A 23,489-nucleotide genomic window follows, 5' to 3' on the forward strand; every position below is an offset into this window, starting at 1 on the left:
AATACTAGGTAGGACCTTTGAATGATGGGAGGACATTAAGAACATGAGTTCATTCTTCAAATTGTAAGGCATGGCAAATTGTAAACACTGTTTGCTTCTTATAGTATACAAGTCTTTACAACAACTTTATAATATCAGTATTTCATGTTTATTAAAAAAATTATAAAATACAATTTATCTAAAGAAAAAAGATAATCCCACTTGAGAAATAAGTGTTATATGATGGTTTTGTGATATTTTAAAGCCTTTTGCAGTTTTTTTCCCCATGGTTCCCTTAATATTTTTTTGTGAATATAAAAACATATATTCATCAAATAAAACACACATCAAATAAAAATTACCTGTAATCCCACCACCCAGAGAGAACCATTGTCTTGTGGCATATTAGTAGGTATGTAAACATGTTTTTTTAGAGACTGTGTGATATACATTGTTCAATAACCTGATTTTTTAAACTTGACATACAGTATGCATATCTCCACCTTAATAAATACAGTACATTATATGGATATATCCATTTCCTATTATCCAATATTGTTTTAAATTTCCAGCCATCAAGCAGACTCAAACAAATATCCTAAGTGTCTTACTAGTTCCTTGGGCTACATTTTACACATGGAATTGGTAGGCCAAATGAATACACATTCTTTAGATTTGATACACACTGTCAAGTCCCCTACAGTGGTAAAAGTATTGAAGTTAATGTCCATATTGCATTTGAAAGACAGTTGCCTGCAAAAGACATACTATTGTCTTGATTTCAGAACTATTATCCTCCATCCGGCATCACATTTTTTAAATGACCATGCTTCTGTTGTGATCCCCCCACTCCCCTGCTCTAATTTTGCTACTGCCAGCCCATGGGAGTTGCAGTTTATGACTAAATAGCAATGCAGTGATATTTTAACCTACCTCATGTTCCTTTTAAATGCGGAAGAAGCATAGCTAAAAACAGATTTTTCACAAATTCTGGGGATGAGACTAGGACATAGCTTCCTTAGCAGTTATCACTGTGTATCTATGGTTATTTTGTTAAGAAATGATAAAATGTATAGAGGGTCATTTGTGATGTATCCTACTTCCTAAAGGTCTTGAGATATAAATTACTTGAGATTAAGAAATGTTACTCTGTTTTTTAAGAAGTAATTTTTAAAAATAATTTATAATCTAATTTCTAGTATATTTTTCTGTAGAAAATTATACACAGGGTGTTAGTCTATTTGGGCTGCTACAATGAAAATACCATAGATTGGATGGTTTAAAAACGAACATTTTTTCCTCACCATTCTGGAGGCCAGAAAATCCAAAATGAAGGTGCTGGCACATTCACTGTTTGATGAGGGCTGTTACGTGGCAGAAGGAGGAAGCTCTCTGGGGTTTCCCCAGAGAGGATTCCACCCTTATGACTGAATTATCTCCCAAAGGCCCCATTATGTTGGGGGTTACATTTCAAAGTACTGAATTGAGGGGGTGACACAATCTGTCTATAGTACACAGTGCAGTTGTGATTAAAGATAGAATATGAAGATTTTTTCATTTAACATCATCATTCCATGTGGTTTTCTTCAGTTTTTTTAATGAAAATGTTCATATGTACAGAAGAGTTCAAAGAGTACAGTGAACGCTCATTGACTTGCCAATTAAGTTCTACAGTTGTTAACATTCTGCCATATTGGCTTTATTTCTACTATTGAAATTGCAGATATCACACTTATCAACTAAATACTTCAATATGTAAATAAATAAATACTTCAATATGTTCTCTTCTAAGAATAAGGACATTTGAAAGAATATTCATATAACTATCACTGTATTTAAGAGAATCAGTAATTTCATAATAACTAATACCTAGTCCATCTCAAATTTCCTTATTTTCTCATAATACCTTTTATCACTTTTTTAAAAGGATCTAATATGAATAATCAGATTTATGTATTGTATCTGTTTGGTTACATGTCTCTTTGGTCTCAACCTAGAACAGTTTCTCCATTTTTATTTTCAATATCATTGAAGTGTCCAGGCATTCCAGAATGCAAGGTACCCCAATTTTATATTTGTAAAACATTTCTGTAACTTCTCTGTATTAATTACCCCAAAAGTATAGTGGCTTAGAACAACACACATATACTATCTGAAATAGTCTGGGAGTGAAGAGTCCTGCCCCAGCTCAGCAGGATCCTCTGTTTCTTCGTTCACATGAGGCTACTATGAATGGTATCAGCCAGGGCTGAGGGCTGGCTCATTTGAGAGCTTGACCTGGGAAGGATGCATTTTCGAGCTCACTTACATGGTTAGTGTTCAGTTCTTTTCTAGTTGTTAGATTAAGGACTTAAAATCCTAGTTGGCTATTGGCTGGAGGTGGCCCTCAGTTTTTTTGTTCAGTTCTTTTCTAGTTGCTAGATTAAGGACTTAAAATCCTAGTTGGCTATTGGCTGGAGGTGGCCCTCAGTTTTTTTGTTTTGTTTTGTTTTAAGAATATTTTCCAGGGGCACCTGCATGGCTCAGTCTGCCTTTGGTCAGGGCATGATCCCAGGGTCCTTGGATCAGGCCTGCATTGGGCTCTCCGCTCGACGGGGAGCCTGCTTCTCCCTTTGCCCCTCCCCGCAACTCCTGCTTGTATTATTTCTCTAAAACACATAAAATATTTTTTTAAAAATTTGAAAAATGTTTTCCCTCATTATTTTATTTTTATTATTTATTTTTTAGAGTGGGGAGGGACAGGAAGAGGGAAAGAGAAAATCTTAAGCAGGCTCCATGCCAAGTGTGGAGCCCTATGTGAGGCTTGATCTCACGACCCTGGGATCATGACTGGAACCTAAAGCAAGAGTCAGACACTTAACTAACTGAGCCACCCAGGCTCCCCTGCCCTCAGTTTTTTGTTTTTTCAGCTTTTCATCATGGCAAGTGGTTTCATCAAAGCCAGCAAGGGAGAGTCTGCTAGCAGAACCAAAGTCAGAATTTTTATAGTCTAACCACAAACATGCCACCCCCTTAACATGAAGGTATTCTATTGATTGGAAGTGAATTACTCAAGGAGAGTGGATTATACAGGCTGTGAATATCAGGAAATGATCACTGGAAGCCGCCTTAGAATTTGCCTGCCATACCTATTTCCTATAAACTAAAAGCTAAATCCAAAGATTTGGTTAGATTAAAATATTGTCGCAAGAATACTTAATAGGTGTGTGTACTTTTTTTTTTTTTACTTGATTGCATCTTATCTGTGCTTCCTTAGAGTTTATGTTCCACTTAGCAATAATTAAAGGAGGTCAGGAGGACAGAACGGTGTAACTGGCCTACTGACCATCTTCACAGAGACAGGTGAATATTTTTAAAAAATTTTTTTCATTCTATATTTTATTTTTCTAAGTGATAATCAGGTTTTGGTTGTTTAATGTTTGCATTTATGGTGCTTGTTTTCTGGAGGTACTAAGATCCAAGTCAGATGTGGAGGATTTTTTACTTGGAGGGCAACAAGTAAACCACTTTGATGCTTCTCATGGAGGAAAAGAGTCTTTAGAATACAGTGAGTAATGAAAGCTTTAAAGAGGAGAATGCCAACTAATGTCCTTCTGTAAAGTTGGTGGCTGATACTGGTCCTAGGCCTAATATGAGATTCTGAGACTTAAAACTTGAATCTTGGGACTCCTGAACACACTGTTATAAATCAGAAAAGTAAAACATCCAAATGGCAATGATACTTCAGTCAGATGTAAAGGCGTATGATATAGCAATGCTTACACAATTGTTTGTAACTGAATATAAACCAACCCAGTTAAATAACATTGCAAAAAACAAAAATTTAAGTAAATTATAGCATGCATTAAATAATTACTTTATATTAGTTTCAGGTTTATCCTCATCCCTATGTGGTAAGTACTGTTAGTAATTTTATAAGTTGAAGAAACTGAAAGAGGTCAAGTAACAAGTCACCAGTAACAAAACAAGGAGAATAGTATTTAATAAATGATGTTGGCAAAGCTGGTTATCAACATGAAAAATAGGAATTTGCGGTAGCCACTTCACTTCATTATAACAGCAACTATGGCTAGTAGTGGCATGTATGCTTCATACATAGAACAGAAGGTTGCCTGAAATAAGCTCTCAAACAAATTTCATTTTTGTGTCTCCAAAGGAGCTAAAAAATTCAATAAATGTTTACATATTTGTACATCATTTAAAATTTTCAATAGTAAGAGAACCCGTAAAAGAGTACTTGCTTTGAGGTTAAAAAGGCATACATCTCAATGGCATTTTGTTATTGAATTAAGTCAAGATGCTTGATCTCAGCTCAGTTTAATCAAAGGTACTTTAGAATTTTATAAAGTGGAAGAATAAAATATGTGAAATGTCTGCCACATAATGAGTACTTACCAAGCATTGCTTTCACAGATAATACAAGGCTACCATCTTCTTTAACAATAAAAAGTCACTGCTTGGGATGCCTAGGTGGCTCAGTTGGTTAAGCAGCTGCCTTCAGCTCAGGTCATGATCCCAGCGTCCTGGGATCGAGTAGTCCCACATCGGGCTCCTTGCTTGGCAGGAAGCCTGCTTCTCCCTCTGCCTCTGCCTGCCACTCTGTCTGCCTGTGCTCGTTCTCGCTCCTCTCTCTCTGACAAATAAATAAATAAAATCTTAAAAAAAAAAAGTCACTGCTTTATACAAAGGACATTTAGAAGAGAAAAAAGGCATTTCATTTTATTGCTACTGGGAGAAAAAATGCCCATGGGTGGGGGTATCAAAATCCTGATGCTGTTTTGCAAAGTTTGTTGTTTGGAACTTTGAACACAAATATCCTTACACTTTACTTAAACTTTCTATAATGCCACAAAACTTTGCTATGAAATATTAAGGTGTTTCTGTTGGAATTTAAGAATTATCTGCCCAGGGGCACCTGGGTGGCTCAGTGGGTTAAAGCCTCTGCCTTCAGCTCAGGTCGTGATCCCGGGGTCCTGGGATCAAGCCCCACATCGGGCTCTCTGCTCAGCAGAGAGCCTGCTTCTCTCTCTCTCTCTCTCTGCCTGCCTCTCTGCCTACTTGTGATCTCTGTCAAATAAATAAATAAAATCTTCAAAAAAAAAAAAAAAGAATTATATCTGCCCATACTACTGCCCATGACACTGAATAGTGACTCGGGCAACATGAAGCTGGTGTTGAAGACCCTTCTCATGGCTGGCAGAGAAATACAGAAAAGGAAAAGTGGGTATCAGTTAACTATAGCCACCATAGTACTGTTCAACAACTAACAACAACAGTGCCATTAATTTACCTAAGAAGGGGCACCTGGGTGGCTCAGTGGGTTAAAGCCTCTGCCTTCGGCTCAGGTCATGATCTCAGCGGTCCTGGGGATGGAGTCCTGCATCAGGCTCTCTGCTCAGCGGGGAGCCTGCTTCCTCCTCTCTGCCTGCCTCTTTGCCTCTGTGCCTACTCTTTCTCTATCAAATAAATAAATAAAAATCTTTTTAAAAAATTACCTAAGAAGTTACAAGGTTAGAGGTTGCTGATCCTGATTGGGCTCATTCATGTCTGTAGGTTGGAGGAGGACTCTGCTCTAGGCTAGGCTTGACTCTTCGCTTTAGCTGGGCAGCTGAGCTCTATTTGTCTCTTATCTCTCTCCTGGGACCAGTTTGCCAACCTGATTATATCACTTTCCTGGTAATGGTGGAAGCACAAGAGTGAACCATCACAAGTTTGTTTGTTTTTTGTTGTTCTGTTTATTTTTTAAGTAGGATCCAAGCCTAAAGTGGGGCTTGAACTCATGACTCTGAGATCAAGAGCTGTATGCTCTACTGACTGAGCCAGCCAGGTACCCTGTTTTTGTTTTTTAAAGATTTTATTTATTTATTTGAAACAAAGAGAGAGAGCAAACACAAGCAGGGAGGAGGGTCAGAGGGAGAAGCAGACTCTCCACCAAGCAGGGAGCCTGATGCGGGGGTTGATCCCAGAACCCTGAGATCATGACCTGAGCTAAAGGCAGACGCTTAACCAACTGAGCCACCCAGGAGCCCCTGTTTTTGTTTTTTTGGGGGGATTTGGTTTTGTTTTTGTTTTTGACACTTTTCTTGCTACACATCTGCTAACATCTCGTTGGCCAAATTAAGTCATATGGTCAACTCCAAAAGCAGAGAATTATGTGTCTTGCCTCAAGTGGAAGGACACTACCAAATTACATAGCAAAGAGCATGAATACAGGGAGAGGTGAAGAAACAGGGCCCTTAACGCAATTTACGAGAGATGATTTGAAAAGAAGCTCTGTATGAATCCTGAACTTCTCAGTTCAGAATTTAACACTGCATCTCTAGCACGTACCACACACTGTATTAGGTGGTGACATTACAAGGATATATAATACACAGCCTCTGTTCATTAGAACTAACAGTGTATTGGAGAAGATACTGAACAAATACCTGCAGTCAAGAGTTCTGGATGCTCTGTAGGTAAGACAATGTCTTACAAAGGAAAAGGCATTTCATTTTAACAAGCTTAAGAAAGGAAGTGATTTGGGAATGTCTTTAATTAGAAGTGATACCAAAGTATGGAGGTTCCTCAAAAAGTTGAAAATAGAGCTACCCTATGACCCAGAAATTACACTACTGGTTATTTATCCCAAAGATACAATTGTGATCTGAAGGGGCACATGCACCCAATGTTTATAGCAGCCATGTCCACAAGAGCCAAACTATGGAAAGAGCCAAGTTGTCCATCAACAGATAAATAGATGAAGAAGATGTGGTGTTATATATATGTATATATACACACACACACACAATGTATGTATACATTTTATATATATGTATATAATGTATACTATATACACACACACACACATATACAATGGAATACTATGCAGCCATCAAAAGAAATGAAATCTTGCCATTTGCAACAGCATGGATAGAACTCGAGTATATTATGCTATAATCAGAGATATACTCAATAGGTCAATCAGAGAAAGACTATTATATGATCTCACTGATATGTGGAATTTGAGGAACAAGGAAGAGGATCATAGGGGAAGAGAGGAAAAAATGAAATAAGAGGAAACCACAGAGAGACAGAAAGACTCTTAATCTCAGGAAACAAACTGAGGGTTGCTGGAGGGGAAGAGGGTGAGAGGGATGTGGTGGCTGGGTGAAGGACACTGGGGAGGGTATGTGTTGTGGTGAGCACTGTGTATTGTGTAAGACCGATGATTCACAGGCCTGTACCCTGAAACAAAAAATACATTATATGAAAAAAAAAGAAGTGATAGTTAAAAAGAATTTTATTATTTTTTAAAGATTTATTTATTTATTTATTTGACAGAGAGAGAGAGAGATCACAAGTAGGCAGAGAAGCAGACAGAGAGAAAGGGGGAAGCAGGCTCCCTGCTGAGCATAGAGCCCCATGCGGGGCTCGATCCCAGGACCCTGGGATCACGACCTGAGCTGAAGGCAGAGGCTTAACCCACTGAGCCACCCAGGCGCCCCTAAAAAGAATTTTAGATTTAACAAGATGAGTGCAGGTAGGATTGTTGAATAGGCCCAGAAGGCATATTTCTAGGAAAGATATGGGGCTACAGAGAAAAATGCTGTTCAGACCCTACAAGGTCTTACATGTTGTATTCATCAGGAATCTAGTTGCACATGACAGAAACCAGATCAACTTAATAAAAGAGGAGAGAATTGTTGGCTCACTGATATGAAAATGACAGTAATAGGACTTTGTGTCTTGTTTCAGTAAGTATCTTTTGTTGACCTTCACAAGAGAGAGAATATGACAACTAGAGGTAATTTCCTTAGGTTCATTTAAGTGGAAGGCTGAATTGCTCACCTAGTGTCTATTTATAAATTCCAAAGACGTACTGATTGGCCCTAGCGTTAGTACATACATATCCCAGGCTGGTCTTTGTGATCAATGTTGAGTGAGTTGCTGAAGAGCAGTTACAAAAAGGGCATGTAAATTCCAATCTCTGTCCACCCTCCCGTGTATTTGTTCCAGGACAGAAAAGCAGTCCTGCATTCATTTGCTGAGCTTTAAATCTGTAACAGTGTTCAATGCTGGGTGTCTTCAGCTCTATAATATTATGTTGAACATATGAAACTGTCAACATTCAATCAGTTTTGACCTCCAAAAAAGGTAATTTCACATGGTTTAACCTAAATAGACAATGACATCTGACTTTAAGCCAAACACCCTCGTGATATGTCTATGACATGTTCCCACCCTGAGTCAAAGTCCCTGTCCCTGTCCCTGCCATGCAAACATGGCAGAGCTCCATGTAGAACTATCTAGTTTCTGTTAGAAAGCTATTTGCAACTATAGCTCCAAAGCCCATGTGACTGCCAGGTTACAGCAGCAACTGAGTCCCTCTAGCTAAATCTCTCCGCCACGTGTTGAAGGAACACTGAACTATTCCCAGAAAAAGTCCTACTGACCTCCTTTAATTAAGGAATTTCTGGCCATTAATTTCACTGGGTACTTTTACTCTCATAATTTACTGAGGTCATATAATCCTGAATAAGTCTGGTTCTCCATCTGAAACTATGTTTCACTCATTTATGCAACAAATTTTTTATTAAGAACCAACTATGAGAAATATTTTATTAAGGGCACTTGGGTAGTGGGAATAGAGAAGTGAATAACACAAAGTCATTGCTTTCATGGTGCTTATATTCAAGTGAAAGGACACAAACAGATGCGTGTGTAGTGGTGTTAAGAGCAGCACTAAAAAAAATAAAGCAGAGTAAGAAGAACGCTGAATGCCAGAGTGAGGATGGAAGCACTATCTATTGTGGGGTTTTTTGTTTGTCTGTTTGTTTGCTTCTCCCTACTAGAATATAAGCTAATGAAGGCGTGGGTTTTGTCTATTTTGTACTCATCACCAGAGGTCAAACAATGCCTTTGTATTCTAGAACAAGAATATGGAAGAGTGGACAAAGACTGGGATTCATCTGCCAAATGGGTAAATTCTTCAGCTATCTAGTTGGCAGTTCCCTAGCTTCTGTTCCAGCCAAAGAAATATCAGAACTGTTGGTCAGGTTGCTATAGAATGAGGTAGAAACCAAGAAGCTTCTCAACTGATTTTATAAGAGAAAAATATGCACCCAGGAATTAATATGCAACTAGTTTTATCCAGGCTAATACATACCATCTTAGGTTTATTTCAGTCATCACAAGCTGTCATAACAAAATGTCACAGACTGGGTGGCTTAAGCTGCAGAAATGTATTTTCTCACAGTTCTTGAGACTAGAAGTCCCAAGATCAAGGTGCAGTCAACGTTGATCTCTGATGAGATCTCTCTAGTTTGTAGACAGCTGGTTCAGTTCCCTTTTCACACTAACGTTTCCTCTGTGTGCTCGCGCGGGGGGGAGGGTGGGGCTGGAGGAAAGGACGGAAGGGTGGAAGGAGACAGGGAGAGGGAGAAAGAGATCTTTAGCATCTCTTCAAGGACACCAGTTTTGTTTTACCTAATTAGAGCCTCAACCCTCGTGACTTCATTTAACTTTAATTATGTTCTTAAAGGCCCTATCTCCAAGTATAGACATATTTGAGGTTAGGACTTTAATATATAAATGGGGGGGCACAATTCACCCCACAACAAGGTTACAAACATTATATGTTATTAATTTTATGTGCTTATTCTGTCTATGAACATAATACTTTCAATCCTTTCAGGTGTGATACTTAATGGGGCCAATACAAAACATCCAAGAGCATAATATGCTCAGTCTCAGCATTTATCTTAGAAGGCAATACTAAGGGTGGAGCCAGGAGGTAGAAACAGAGGTTTTCACAGGGCTGTAATTACCCATGCATCTGGTTTGTTTTACACATTTATTAAATAGTTGTTGAACGGCTGAGATAGGTAGGAGATGTGGAGATTGATGAATCATTACATTATTCAGCTGAAACTAATATGACACTGTACATTAATTATACTTGAATTAAAATCTAGTTAAAACTCTATTATCATACACTAGAAAAAAATTTAAGGTTTCAGTGTACAGGTGACATTTTATATTAGCTTCATCTTTCTTCAAAGAAATCTGGTTAACTAGGACGAGAAAAATAATGTGCAGTGCACCTGGATGACTCAGTTAAGCATCTGCCCCTGGCTCAGGCCATGATCCCAGGGTCCTGATATGAATCCCTGTGTCGTGGAGCTTCTCCCTCTTAGTCTACACCTGCTCGTGTGCTCACTCACTCACTTTCTCAAAGAAATAAATGAAATCTTAGGAAAAAAGAAAAAGAGAGAGCTCATAAATTTGTTTCGGGGGGACAAAATGCCATAAAGAAACAAATAATTTTTTTTAAAGCTGTTCATAGCTGCATTATTGTGAAATGTAACAGTTTGGCAACAGCTAATGCCAGCATTCAAGTATTAAATAGAGAAAGAATATGGTGAAATACTAGACCCAAGTGCCTTTAAAGATTTTATTTATTTATTTGACAGAGAGATATCACAAGCAGATGGAGAGGCAGGCAGAAAGGGAGATAGAGGGAAGAGGGAAGCAGGCTCCCCGCTGAGCAGAGAGCCCGATGCGGGACTCGATCCCAGGACCCCGAGATCATGACCTGAGCCGAAGGCAGCGGCTTAACCCACTGAGCCACCCAGGCGCCCCCAAGTGCCTTTAGAAGTGAAATAGAAACATGCCTAAAAAATAGTGTTAATGGGGAAAAACAAAGAAGCACAAAACCCTACTTCTGTGTAATTCCCTAAAATACACTTCAAAAAATGTGCCCCCGTGATGATGTTAATGAGATTTTCCCCCAGTTCTTCTTCTTCTTTTTTTTTTAAATTTAATTTATTTATTTTACAGAGAGAGATCACAAGTAGACAGAGAGGCAGGCAGAGGGGCGGGGGGGGGGGGGAAGCAGGCTCCCCGCTGAACAGAGAGCCTGATGTGGGACTCGATCCCAGGACCCCGGGATCATGACCTGAGCCGAAGGCAGCGGCTTAACCCACTGAGCCACCCAGGCCCCCCCCCCCACCCAGTTCTTCTTATTGTTACAACATTTTAGTGTCACGAATAAACACTGGAAGACAAAACAAAAACTACACCATACCTTACTGTGTATGTGTATTGGACAAAATCTGAAAGGAGGAATCAATAAGCCAAAGTGCTACGGTAAAGCTCCACCTTCCGTCCTTTGCAGAAAGACACAGAAACCTTCGCTCAAGACAACCTGTTAGTCCTCCAGCAAATTCAAGCCAACCTCCACTTCTCGCTGGGCAGCGCAGTTGCTGCCAGGCACGCCCTCCAGGAACCCCTTCCGGCCTCTGCGACGAGGCCGGAAGTGACGCACAATCTGCGACGCCAGTGCTCACCGCCCATAGTCGCCGCCACAGCGGAGTTTGGGTAGCTTCAGAGACGGCGGGCTTTCGCCCGATGATTGCAGCGGGGGGATCATGACGGGGAAGAAGTCTTCCCGGGAGAAGCGGCGCAAACGCAGCGGTCAGGACGCGGCCGCGGCGCTCCCGGCGCCGGACTTGGTGCCCGCCCTAGCAAGTAGCGGCAGTGGAAGCACCAGCGGCTGTGGGAGTACCAGCGGCTGCGGGAGCGTCACCTGCTGTGGGAACACCAGCTTCAGTGGAAGTGTCACAGGCGGTGGGAGTGGAGGCAGCTGCTGGGGCGGGAGCAGCGTGGAGCGCAGCGAGCGCCGGAAGCGGAGGAGCACTGACTCATCCTCCAGCGTCTCCGGGTCCCTGCAGCAGGTGCGTGCGCGCCCTTCTCGGGGCTCTCGGAGCAGCTGCGTTCTCCGAGGAAGACGGGCGGGGAGCGGAATTTGGTGACGACGGCTGGGCTCTTACTGTAGCTCACTTAGTGCTACGGTCCCAGGGTTCCACCCCTCCTTGAGGTTCATGTGCCTAAATACCGGTTGAACCGCACACTCCCGTGCCTTTAACTTAAACTTTCTGGGTTTGCTGATCATCTGGCTCATCTAGCTTTTGGCCCCTTCCACTCCAGCAGCAGTCGACCTGAAAAGTATGGGTCGGGAGCTAGGCTTCAGTGCCCTTGAGAGCCGCCGCTTATTCTTTCTTTATCTTCACCTTTTAGTAGATTATGATTAACTCCGCCTTACAGGATGAGAAAATTGAGGTTCAGAGAAATTAATGAAGTTTACCCACAGTCACAGTTTGTTAGTAACACCTACATTTTGAAACCAATATCTGATACAAAAGCCATGTTTTTTACACTCCGTCGATCTACCAAAATACCACCGTTTAAAAAAAAAAAAAAAGCTGTTTGCTTATATTATAACGAAAGCGTGAATACATAAAAGTTATACAACACAGAAATAAAAGAGAAAGCATGAGAGTCTCTGTTTAAGCCTCCCCTTTATTTGCTAGGCAGCATCTTCATTAGCTCTTGTTAAGTTTGTGTATTTAAGGTTTTACATATAAGCTTTATTGTGATACTACCCCCATTGAATTAGATAATTGTCTTATTTTTTAGTGACTGCAGTATATTCCATTTTATCTTTATTGATGACTATTTAGATTTTTAGTTTTCTTGCTGTTACAGAGATAATGTGAAAATGAACCATTGTACATATATATTGGCAACAAGTACTTGAGGATAGAATCTTAGAAGTGAAATTGCTGGGTCAAAGTTTATGCATTTAAAAAGATTTGGTAGGTACCACCAAATACTTTCCAAAACAGATTTTACTGGTGTATAGTCTAAACATTACAAAAGAATACCAGTTTCTGCAAATAATCACTATATCCATTTTTGAAAAATTTATAAGCTTAATGGGTGAAATTAATATTTTATTTGTTCTGATTTATATATTCCTGATTAACAGTGAGATTGAACATTTTAATATTTTTATTTGCCATTTGATTCCTCCGCATGTAAGTTGCATAAATATATTCTCTGGCCATTTTTCTTTTTGGTTATTTTGAGCTTTTTACTAGAAAGTTCTGAATCTATTTAAGGTCTGTGTTCTTACCCTCTGTGTAAGGTATATTGCAGATGTTACTGTAACTTTGTCTATGGTGTACTGAAGTTTTTAATTTCTCTGTGGTCAAGATTAATAATATTATCCTTTGCCTTCTGGATTTTGTATGATTAGAAAGATCTTTCCATCCTCCCAACCTATCCTAAAACTAGTTTTTGTTTTCTTCTAGTATTTTTAAAGATTACACCTTTAAATTGGGAGCTGTGGAAGCACGGAAAACTATTATTTTTTTTAGAAAACCATTTATTTTTATGTATTTTCTTGTATTTAGCGACACTATTAATTACTAGTTTAAAATTGGCTTAGAAATTTGTACGAACAGGGGATTTTGTCTCTTTTTTTCAGTGCTAATACTTCTTGTTTTTTGTACTTTTACTTTAATGAAGACTTTTAGTGTAGTGTTGAACAGAGGCAGTGGTAGGCATTTTTTTCTCATTTGTTTTTTTAATTGGGAACACTTCTAATGTTCCATCCAAAAGTACATTTGTCAAAGATCATGAAAGATTCTTTTGATCAAGTTAAGGACATTTTCTTCAATTCCTAGTTCACTGAGGGTTGTAGAGTTTTATTGGATGCTTTTATGGCATTCTGTTGAGATGATCACATAATTTTCCTCCTTTAATCTGAAAATGTAATTTTTAATAACTTAGTAAATTAACTCATGTTGAACTGTTTTGCAGTCTTGGGATAGACCCTGTTTGGTTTATTGGTTTGGTTACTGTACTCAGCTGGAATTCAGTATTCTTACTTGGTGTCTATGTTCCTAAATTAAATCAGCTTACAGTTTTTATTTTTGTAGTTATCCTGTCTGGTTTTGGTATCGAGATTATGGATTGATTTGGAAAGTTTTGCATTTTGGGGATGTGTTCCAGAATAGTTTTAATCTTTTTCCTAAAGCTTTATTAGAACTGGACTATTTGCGTTTATCGCTCAGTGAGTCTGGTAGAGTTTTTTTAATTTTTAAAAATTAATTAATAATATTTTCAGGCAGAACTAAACCCTAGTTCTAATTTGTGAAGAAGAAAAAAAGACGTCGTTGTATTAGGCATATAGATTAACAACTCAAAATTCTTTTTTTTTTTTTTAAGATTTTATTTATTTATCTGACAGACAGAGATCACAAGTAGGCAGAGGCAGGCAGAGAGGGGGAAAGCAGGCTCCCCACTGAGCAGAGAGCCCAGTGTGGGGCTCGATCCCAGGACCCTAAGATCATGACCTGAGCCGAAGGCAGAGGCTTAACCCATTGAGCCACCCAGCTCCCCAACATCTCAGAATTCTGAGAGTGCCATTACATCTGGTGTATATTGTGTTTCCTCTTACTGTTGATGCTGTTTTTGGTAACAGCTTTGTAGAGTTGTAATTCATATACCATACAATTCACTTGTTTGAAATATATAGTTCACTGGTTTTGAGCATATTAATGGAGTTGTTCAGCAATCACTATAGTTAGTTTTATTTCCATTACCCCAGAAGAAACCCAGTGTGTACCTTTCAATTATCATCTGCAGTACTCACTCCTTTGGCAGTCACTACTTCCTCTCTGTATAGATTTATGGATTTCCCTGCTCAGGACATTTTATATTAATGGAATAATATTTCAATGTATGGCTATACCACAATTGGTTTTTCCGTTTGTCACTTGATGGACATTTGGATTGTTGCCATCTTTTAGCTATTATGAATAACGCTATGAATATTTGTGTACAGGTTTTTGTGCAGGTGTGTGGTTACATTTCTCTTGGATGCATATCTAGGAATGGGATTCCTGGGTCATAAAACTTTTTAAGGAACTGTCAAACTTTTTTCAAAGCAGTTGTACTGCTTTCTGTTCCTACTAGCAGTGTGTGAGATGTCCAGTTTCTCTATATCCTCACTACTTACTTTGTGAACCATTAAAATGAGATCTAACCTTTACTTTTTCAGCCTAATTGTCATAGTATTCTTTAAAATTGGTGTGTTTTTAAGTCACTTTTAAAACAACTCTATTGGAAAATATAATAAAGAAACCTATTTGAACTATATAGTCAGGGAATATTTTCTTGAAGAGATGACTTTTGAATTGATATCTGAATTTGTTAATTTTAGGAGTATAGTGTTAGGGGGATGTGGGGAGGAAAGGCTGTCTTAGGCAGAGTGATACGTACAAAAGCCCTGCCTGAATGAGGTGAAGGAAGATCAGGTTATATTTGAGTAATTCAAAGAAGGTTGTTGTGTTTGTAGCATAAATAATGAACATGTTGGATCAGATAGGCTTTATTACCCTAAGATGAGTGCAGAGTCATCAAGAAGTTATTAATAAAGAGGATGGGTATATGTATATTTTATAGAATCTATTCTAGGAACAGTATGCAAAACAGATTGGAAAGAACTCAGATTAGATGCAAGACATCCAGTTAAGTAACTGTTGAGGTAATCTAGGCAAAAGATGATGGCACCTTGGACCAGGATTATAGCAGTAGATTTAGACAGACTGGATATATTTGGGCGATAGGAGGTCAAATTGACAGAAATGTCTTAAATGATTTGGCTACTTTGAATATGATTAAATTACATAGCAGTTTTAACAATGTGTGTAGCTCCTAGTAAGCAGTAATATTTCTTAATTGTGGTTTTCAGCATTTTTGCCGCCATCCTATTTCTTTTTATGAATTTCAGAAGCAAACAATGCATGCATAAAGTTTTGGGTTGAGTGACATGCTAGAGGATTACCCTAATTGTTCAGCAGTCTAAAATTATAGGCAGTCACTCAATACTGAGTATATTTCCTTTTTTTTTTTAAATATTTAGTATATTTTCACTTGTGTGTCCTGAGATCATCTCTTCACTTTGTATTAGTTGACCGTATTAATTGTAGTAGGGACAGTAAGATCAAAAAATACTGAACAATTAAATATACTTTTATTGGCTTTATTTATGCAAACAAAGAATTTGGAAATGTTTAATGTAGTAGTTACTAAATGTAAATGTATGACATCATATACACACTCCTTTATTTAATGGTTCTTTGTCTCTTTTAATTTTAGGATACCAAATACCTTTTGCCAACTTTGGAAAAAGAATTATTCTTGGCAGAGCACAGTGACCTTGAAGAAGGTGGACTGGACTTGACTGTGTCATTAAAGCCAGTTAGTTTCTATATATCAGACAAAAAAGAAATGCTTCAGCAGTGTTTCTGTATCATAGGCGAGAAAAAGTTACAGAAGATGCTTCCTGATGTGTTAAAGGTACTTCATCACATATATTATTGAATTATACACATATATAGAAATATACAAACACCTTTTATTTTTTAAATGATTATTTATTTATTTATTTGACAGACAGAGATCACAAACAGGCAGAGAGGCAGGCAGAGAGAGGGGGGAAGCAGCTCCCTGCTGAGCAGAGAGCCCCATGCAGGGCTCCATCCCAGAACCCTGGGATCGTGACCTGAGCTGAAGGCAGAGGCTTTAACCCATTGAGCCACCCAGGCGCCCCTACAAACATCTTTTTTATAGTAGTCATTTTACTTCATGTAAATCATAATTGGATGTTTTCAACTCAAGCTACTTCAAAAAGATTAAAAAGTGGGATCTTAGAGAAGTATAAAAGCCCTTGTTATTTAAGTTTGCCAAGAAAAAATGGAGCAGTATACTGTGTTTAGGTAAGGAACTTACTAGCCTTTTAGAAATTATTCTTTTAAATGCAGGACATTTTAATAACAAAATTAGAGATATAATGACTCTGGTGTCTTAAGAAATAATATTCTACAATGTAACAATACACAGTATTGGTTGGTGGAAGCTTACATTTCACTAAATTCACAAATGTTTTCATTTATTTATTTATGGTATTCTAATGGAAATAAGGTGTGGAAGATCTAAGATGTATAAAGCCAGCACTTGAGTATTTAAATCTTTAGAGGAATTACCTAAAAACTAGGCTGCTGTTAAGAATATCTGGGTACCTCACTTCTCTTTAGTTCTTTCATAATAAATATGATACTTTATTCTCATCAAATGTCTATAAATTACAACAATTACATGTTATTGACAGTTTTTCAGATACTATCTCATGGAAAGATTTATGTGGCTTTTAATTTGTCTTATTTTAAGAGTTTGCTAACCAGACTTTTTTTTAGGATTGCTGTTTTCTAGTTTACTCTGGCACTATATTACGTAAGTGTATATTTTTAATGTCATTTTCTTTAGAACTGTTCAATAGAAGAAATTAAAAAACTCTGCCAAGAACAGTTAGAGCTCCTATCTGAAAAAAAAATCTTGAAGATTCTCGAGGGTAAGAATACGGATTTCTAAACTCTGGTAACTTATTATTTAACATATATCTAGCATAAGTCCTAAGTTACTCTTTCTTTTCTTGATTGTTAGTTTAATTTCATTACTGGGTAGTCATTGAGTAATTTTACTTCTCTTTGTGCTTTGAAATAAAGCTTACTTAGCAGAATAACATTTCAAGAATAGACTTTTTGATCTGTATTTCATTTTCTCAAACTAAATATAATCAAAGGTAAGAGCATAAGTTTGTATAAATAAAAATGAAATAAAAAATTTTACCCAAATGCTGTAAAAAAGCATTAATTATTGAGATGGCTTTTCTAAAAATAATTTTCTATGTTATGCTTTACATTACTATTGCTTGTAATTGCCCATTGCATACTGCTTTTGCTCTAATAAGACCTGGCTGTGGAGTTGGAAGAATTTTTGCAATTTGCCTATATTTATCTCTGCCTAAACTATAACTCTTCTTTGTGATGCTACTATTTGTAGAATTTTAGATTTTCTTTTTTTAAATTATGGGTTTTTATTCATTTGATAAGAGACAGAGAGAAAGCAAGAGCAGGGGGAGAGGTGGAGGGAGAGGGAGAAGCATACTCCCTGCTGAGCCAGAAGCCTGATGTGGGACTTGATCCCAGGACCTGGAGATCACAACCTGAGCTAAAGGTAGACGCTTAACCGTCTGAGCCACTGAGGCGCCCCAGAATTTTAGATTTTCAGACATTTTTTTTTTCTTTTGGAACTGTACAAGGATTATAGCATTAGCATTACAGGAGAAGAAGCAAAAGAATGGAGACTTTAGATTTCCAGAGATATCTTTTTTAAATGCAAAATGTTTTAATGTGCACGCTTGGCTGGTTCACTTGGTAGAGCATGACTCTTGATATCAGGGCTGTGAATTTGAGCCCCACATGGGTGTAGAAATTACTTAAAATCTTTAAAACAAAATAAAATGGTTTAATGGAATTTTTTTTTAAAGATTTTATTTATTTATTTGACAGAGAGAGATCAGAAGTAGGCAGAGAGGCAGGCAGAGAGAGAGGAGGAAGCAGGCTCCCCGCTGAGCAGAGAGCCCGATGTGGGACTCGATCCCAGGACCCTGAGATCATGACCTGAGCCGAAGGCAGCAGCTTAACCCACTGAGCCACCCAGGCGCCCCGTTTTAATGGAATTTATAACTTTGCTAATAATTGTACACATTTGGTTGTAGTCTATAAGTACATATATACACACATGTTTTTTTTTGTGTGTGTATGTATATATTTATGACATAGATAACGGGAAGGCAGTGAGAAATACCTAATAAGGCATTGAAAGAACCAATTTTTTTTTTTTTTTTAAGATTTTATGTATTTCACAGAGAGACAGAGCAAATGAGGGAGCACAAGCAGGGGGAGTGGGAGAGGGAGAAGCATGCTCCCCACTGAGTAGGGAGCCCGATGTGGGACTCCATCCCAGGACCCTGGAGCCATGACCTGAGCTGAAGGCAGACACTTAAGGACTGAGCCACCCAGGCACCTTGAAAGAACTCATTTTAAATATAAGCAATTAAAAATGTCATCTTTCAACAACTATTAAGTCCTTGAATCTGCGTCACTTTTATAGATGGCAATTTGTGTAGTTATTAAATTGTTCTGACATTTTATAAGCCTGCTTTCAATAGTTTATTTTATTTATAAGGTGACAATGGTATGGACTCTGATATGGAAGAGGAAGCAGATGATGGCGCTAAGATGGGATCTGATTTAGTCAGTCAGTAAGTTAAAAACTTTCATTTCCATTTCAGAATTTCTTTGTTGTTCCTTCCATAATTTCTTACCCCAACAATGTGATTGTTTTTCTGTGTTGTATTTATAGAAAATGATTTAACAGAATTGATTTGTTTACTTGTAATGATTGGTCCTTTTGGAATATATGAGAATACAGTTAATTGCTTTCAGGATTAGGGTGATTTTCTTAAACTACTACTCATACATGTATGACAACAGTGATGCAGCCTGAAGCAGAATCACATCGCCCATTTGGAATATGAATTTACTACTAGTGATACTCACTATTTCCTAAGTACTTACGCTACCAGGTATTATTTTAGTGGTTTAGAACACTTGAAATTCTTTTAGTATCTATTAATGTCAGATTGATAATTGTCTAATTTCACAAATGAGATAGGTGGTTCATTTTATAAAGGTACATAAAATTTGACTATTGTGATGATAAAAAATGCCCAGAGTTTTTGGATGCTAATATAAACCTTTTAATTTTGGAAAGTTTTAAATTTACATAAAAATTAAAAGAATCATAGAATGAAATAAGCAACATTAAGCTTTTGCTATTTTTGCTTTCTCTCTTTGTATTTATCATTTTTCTCCCAGAGCTGTTTGCATTAGCTTTCTAGGGTTGCCATAGCAAAATACCGTAGACTGGTTGACTTATTTAAAGAACAGAAATTGATTTTCTCATGGTTCTGGAGGCTGGAAGTTCAAGATCAAGGTACTGGCAAGTTTGGTTTCCTCTGAGGCCTCTCTTCTTGACTTGCAGATGGCTACCTTGTTGCTGCTTCTTTTTTTTAAGTTCTATTTTTTTGAGGGGCCGGGGGCCCAGGAGGTGAGGGCAGAGCTAGAGGATTCTCAGGCAGACTCCCCGCTGAGCAGAGAGCCTGACGTGAAGGATATGGGGCTCAATCCACGGACCTGAGATCGTGACCTGAGATCATGACTGAACTGAAACCAAGAGTTGGATGCTTAACCGACTGAGCCACCCAGGTGCCCCTTGTTGCTGCGTACTTGGCTGCCCTTATGTGGGTGTGCCCCTGATGTCTCTCCCTGTATTCTAATCTCTTTATAAGGATACCAGTCAGATGCCAAAGTCTACCATAATGGCCTCATTTTAACTTAATTACCTCTTTAAAGGTCCTATCTCCAAAATAGTGGTATTCTGAGATACTGTGGTTGGGCTTCAGCCTATGAATTTTTAAGGGAGGAGACATAATTTAGCCCATAAATCATTTAAAAATGCAGAGGTCGGGGCACCTGGGTGGCTCAGTGGGTTAAAGCCTCTGCCTTCGGCTCAGGTCATGATCCCAGGATCCTTGGATCGAGTCCCACATCGGGCTCTCAGCTCAGCAGGGAGCCTGCTTCCTCCTCTCTCTCTCTGCCTGACTCTGCCTACTTGTGATCTCTGTCAAATAAATAAATAAAATCTTAAAAAAAAAAAAATGCAGAGGTCATAATATTTAATGCCTAAACAGTTCAGTATGCATTTCCTAAAAATGACAGTCTACTGCATAGTGGTAGTACAACATCACTTTTAAGAAAATAAACAGTAGTTCAGTAATGTCACCTAATATGTTGCCCATACAAAATTTTCCCAATTACTAAAAAAAAAATTTTTTAGAGTGTGTTTATTTTAATTAACTGATTCTGATCCAGGATTCAATTAGAGTTCATGTGTTTCAGTTGATTGTTTGCATCGCAAAGCTGTGTTTAAAGGGAAGGTTTTGCTATAAGAAATAATAAACTTATTGACTAGCCCAGAAACTTAGTGCACATTTTAAAGGAATTTAAAAAATAAAAAGGAAACCAGAAGAAAGTTAGAAAAATGAAACAATGAATGTAAACATTAAAACTAAAGAAAGAGAAATGAATAAGTCCATTAACTTGGTCTGTGTAAAGTCCAGATCATAGAGAAAGTCCTTTTGGGTCTGATTAAGGAGGTAAGTGGAGAACAATTAGAATTGAGATTAGGAAGAAAGGAGGTATTATTATCACAAAATCATAGACTGGTATGAATCCACATGCAGCATTGTATAAACAAACTTGAAACTAACAAATGGATTTTTTTGTTGTTGTTGTTGTTGTTTTTTCAAAATACAAATAAACCAAATTGACTTTCTGTAAAAGTAGAAAACTTGGAGATTAACATAGAAGAAATTGGAAAGGTGAATAGAGATCTGCTATTGAAAGAAAGACCAAGACAGGGTGGATTCACAGCTGAATTGTTACTTAATGTGAGTCAATGCATATAATGTGTTTACAGCTAATAAAATATTCATTAATACCAGCTGTTGTTACTTTCAAACACATTACACCTTTGCTGTTTAAATTATTCTGAGCTATAGGAAAAGATGAAAAGGTCTTCAATTTACTTTATGACTACTACATAGCTTTAATACCCCAAATCTCATAAACAGTGACAAAAAAGCATATGGGAGATTATAGACATTCTCACTTGTGAATGTAGATGTGAAAATTATAAGTACATATTAGCATGTAGACTCCAACAGTGTATCATGTGAGTAGTTACGCCACTGACCAAGTAGAATTTATTCCAGGAATTTACAGGAAATTTAGTTAGAAAGTCTATTAGCGTAATTCGTATCGGCAAATTAAAGAAGAAAAATTATATTCTCAGATAAGTAGATACTAAAAAGGCCTTTGTTAATATTCAGCAGTCATTTCTAATATAAGCTGTAGGTAAAACAGGTACCGGAGGGGCACCTTAAATCTCAGTCCTTAAGTGGCTTCCTTCCCCTCAGGTCATGGTATGCGCCTCCCTTCCCCTGCCCCCACATCCTGGGGTTGAGCCCCTCTTGGGCTCCCTTCTCAGTGGGAAACCTGCTTCTCCCTCTCACATTCTCCCTGCTTGTGTTCCCTCTCTCTCTGTGTCTCTCTCTGTCAAATAAATAAATAAAATCTTAAGAGAAAAAGGTACTGGAGAAAACTACTCAGATAAGGTGAGGACATTTGACCAAGTGAATTAAAATGAGGGACTAGAAGGAAGCCTGTTATGGCCATTTATTTTAAACATTTTCATAGAGGTGCTAACAAATATAGTTAGACCAAAAGAAATATGGGTGACGGAGAGGAATTAACTTTGATATGATAAACTTTGGAAAAGAAGAAGTAAACATGTTTCTCTTTCCATTTTATAAGATTATAGACCTAGAGTAGTTGAGATATTCTAGGTTTTTTTTTTTTTTAAGATTTTATTTATTTTATTTGACAGAGATCACAAGTAGGCAGAGAGGCAGGCAGAGAAAGAGGGGGAAGCCGGCACCCCACTGAGCAGAGAGCCTGATTCGGGGCTCAATCCCAGGATCCTGGGATCACGACCTGAGCTGAAGGCAGAGGCTTTAACCCACTGAGCCACCTGGGCGACCCTCTAGGTTTTTTTTTTTTTTTCCTTAAAGACTAGAATTTGATAAGATGGAGCAGTATATAAGCATAAGAAAACCAACAACTATTCTCTCTTAGAGCAGAAAGATCTATAAAGGGAATGTATTAGGGTTTTCCAGAGAGACAGAAGCAGTAGGATATTGTAGATATATAAGAGATTTGTTATAGGAATTGGGTCATGTGCTTATGGATGACAAGAAGTCCCACTGTAAGGACCTATTTTATATTTTTATTTTAGCCAGAGGCTTCCATTGAGGTTAAACAATAACTTTGTTGTTTAATCCTTAAACTGTCCCTGCTCCCCTTCCCCTAGGGGACTTAAAAATAAGTCCGGGAAACCAGTCCCAGGTAACAAACTCCAAATACAAGGGTCGGTCAGGCCAGGTGGAGGTATTCAGTCAGTGGGGGACGTGTACTGTCTCCTAGCTACCAAGGAGTATGGGCCCCGCCCTTTGGGTGCCTTTTGGGCACCAATTCTGAACAAGGTGATAGGCTGGATCAAATGTCTACTAGGGTAAATTGTAATTCAGTTGGTCACCTAGCATCACTGTGGAGTTTCCTGTGTGTGTTACAATTTCATTGGCCACCTGTGTGTGGCCAGGCCCAACCACTTGGCCTTTGCTCTATAAAAGTTAGTCTGGAAAGCAGGGAGGTGTCGTCCTCTCTGTAGGGGCGCCCCGACTGGTCCGTTTGATGGTCAGTCTGGTTCTTGATGCCTGGCGCGAAATAAAACTTTGCTTGACCTTCCCTTTGTATTAGTCTCACTCCTTTGATCATGGACCCATTATTGGGGTACCCAATTTTGGGGGGACCCAACTCCATGATCTGTTGATCTTTTGTTTGTAAGCTGGAGAGCCAGGAAAGCCAGTGGCAAAACACTGTCTACTCTGAAGGCCTGCAAATGTGGTGTAAGTCCTAGTCTAACTCCAAAAGGTCAGAAACTGGGAGCGCCCCTGTTCCAGGGTAGATGGATTTCTGAACTCAAGTGGACAGTTAATTTGCCCTTTTGCCTTCTTTCTTTTTTAGATTTTTTTTTTTTTTTTTTTTTTTTAACTTGAGAGTGAGAGTAAGCGCAGGGAGTAACCAAAACAGGAG

At 38.2% G+C, this 23,489-nt stretch overlaps 1 protein-coding gene and 1 long non-coding RNA gene across 4 annotated transcripts in view; one reads left to right on the plus strand and one right to left on the minus strand.

Annotated features, from left to right (window-relative positions):
- The window catches only part of LOC309858461, a 36,857-nt gene extending 25,699 nt beyond the window's left edge, over positions 1-11,158 (minus strand). Inside the window, exons 1-4 of one of the 3 annotated variants that reach the window (XR_014308207.1) lie at positions 11,048-11,158; positions 9,128-9,358; positions 4,375-4,634; positions 933-2,256 (exon numbers count right to left, since the gene is read on the minus strand). This is a non-coding gene — a long non-coding RNA (uncharacterized lncRNA). Of the gene's footprint in view, positions 1-932; positions 2,257-3,947; positions 4,635-9,127; positions 9,359-11,047 lie in introns of those variants that run through there. The other 2 variants (XR_014308206.1, XR_014308208.1) reach the window with 2 other exon arrangements.
- A 111-nt stretch (positions 11,159-11,269) lies between these two features.
- LOC309858460 (caspase activity and apoptosis inhibitor 1) lies at positions 11,270-21,934 on the plus strand. Its single transcript, XM_082751143.1, has 4 exons — positions 11,270-11,696; positions 15,970-16,170; positions 17,137-17,221; positions 18,901-21,934. Exons 1-4 carry the CDS (start codon positions 11,391-11,393, stop codon positions 18,978-18,980), a joined length of 672 nt encoding a protein of 223 aa, XP_082607269.1. The 5' UTR covers positions 11,270-11,390; the 3' UTR covers positions 18,981-21,934.
- Positions 21,935-23,489: the final 1,555 nt, after the last annotated feature.

Source organism: Mustela nivalis (genome assembly GCF_964662115.1).
Source record: "Mustela nivalis genome assembly, contig: HAP1_SCAFFOLD_2518, whole genome shotgun sequence".
Taxonomy (NCBI): domain Eukaryota; kingdom Metazoa; phylum Chordata; class Mammalia; order Carnivora; family Mustelidae; genus Mustela; species Mustela nivalis.

Excerpts from the sequence above, each read along its gene's own strand:
- LOC309858460 (XM_082751143.1), top strand. The coding sequence starts at position 11,391 with ATGACGGGGAAGAAGTCTTCCCGGGAGAAGCGGCGCAAACGCAGCGGT. Across the intron at positions 16,171-17,136 it reads TGCTTCCTGATGTGTTAAAG|AACTGTTCAATAGAAGAAAT; the intron begins GTACTTCATCAC and ends CATTTTCTTTAG. Across the intron at positions 17,222-18,900 it reads AATCTTGAAGATTCTCGAGG|GTGACAATGGTATGGACTCT; the intron begins GTAAGAATACGG and ends TTTATTTATAAG.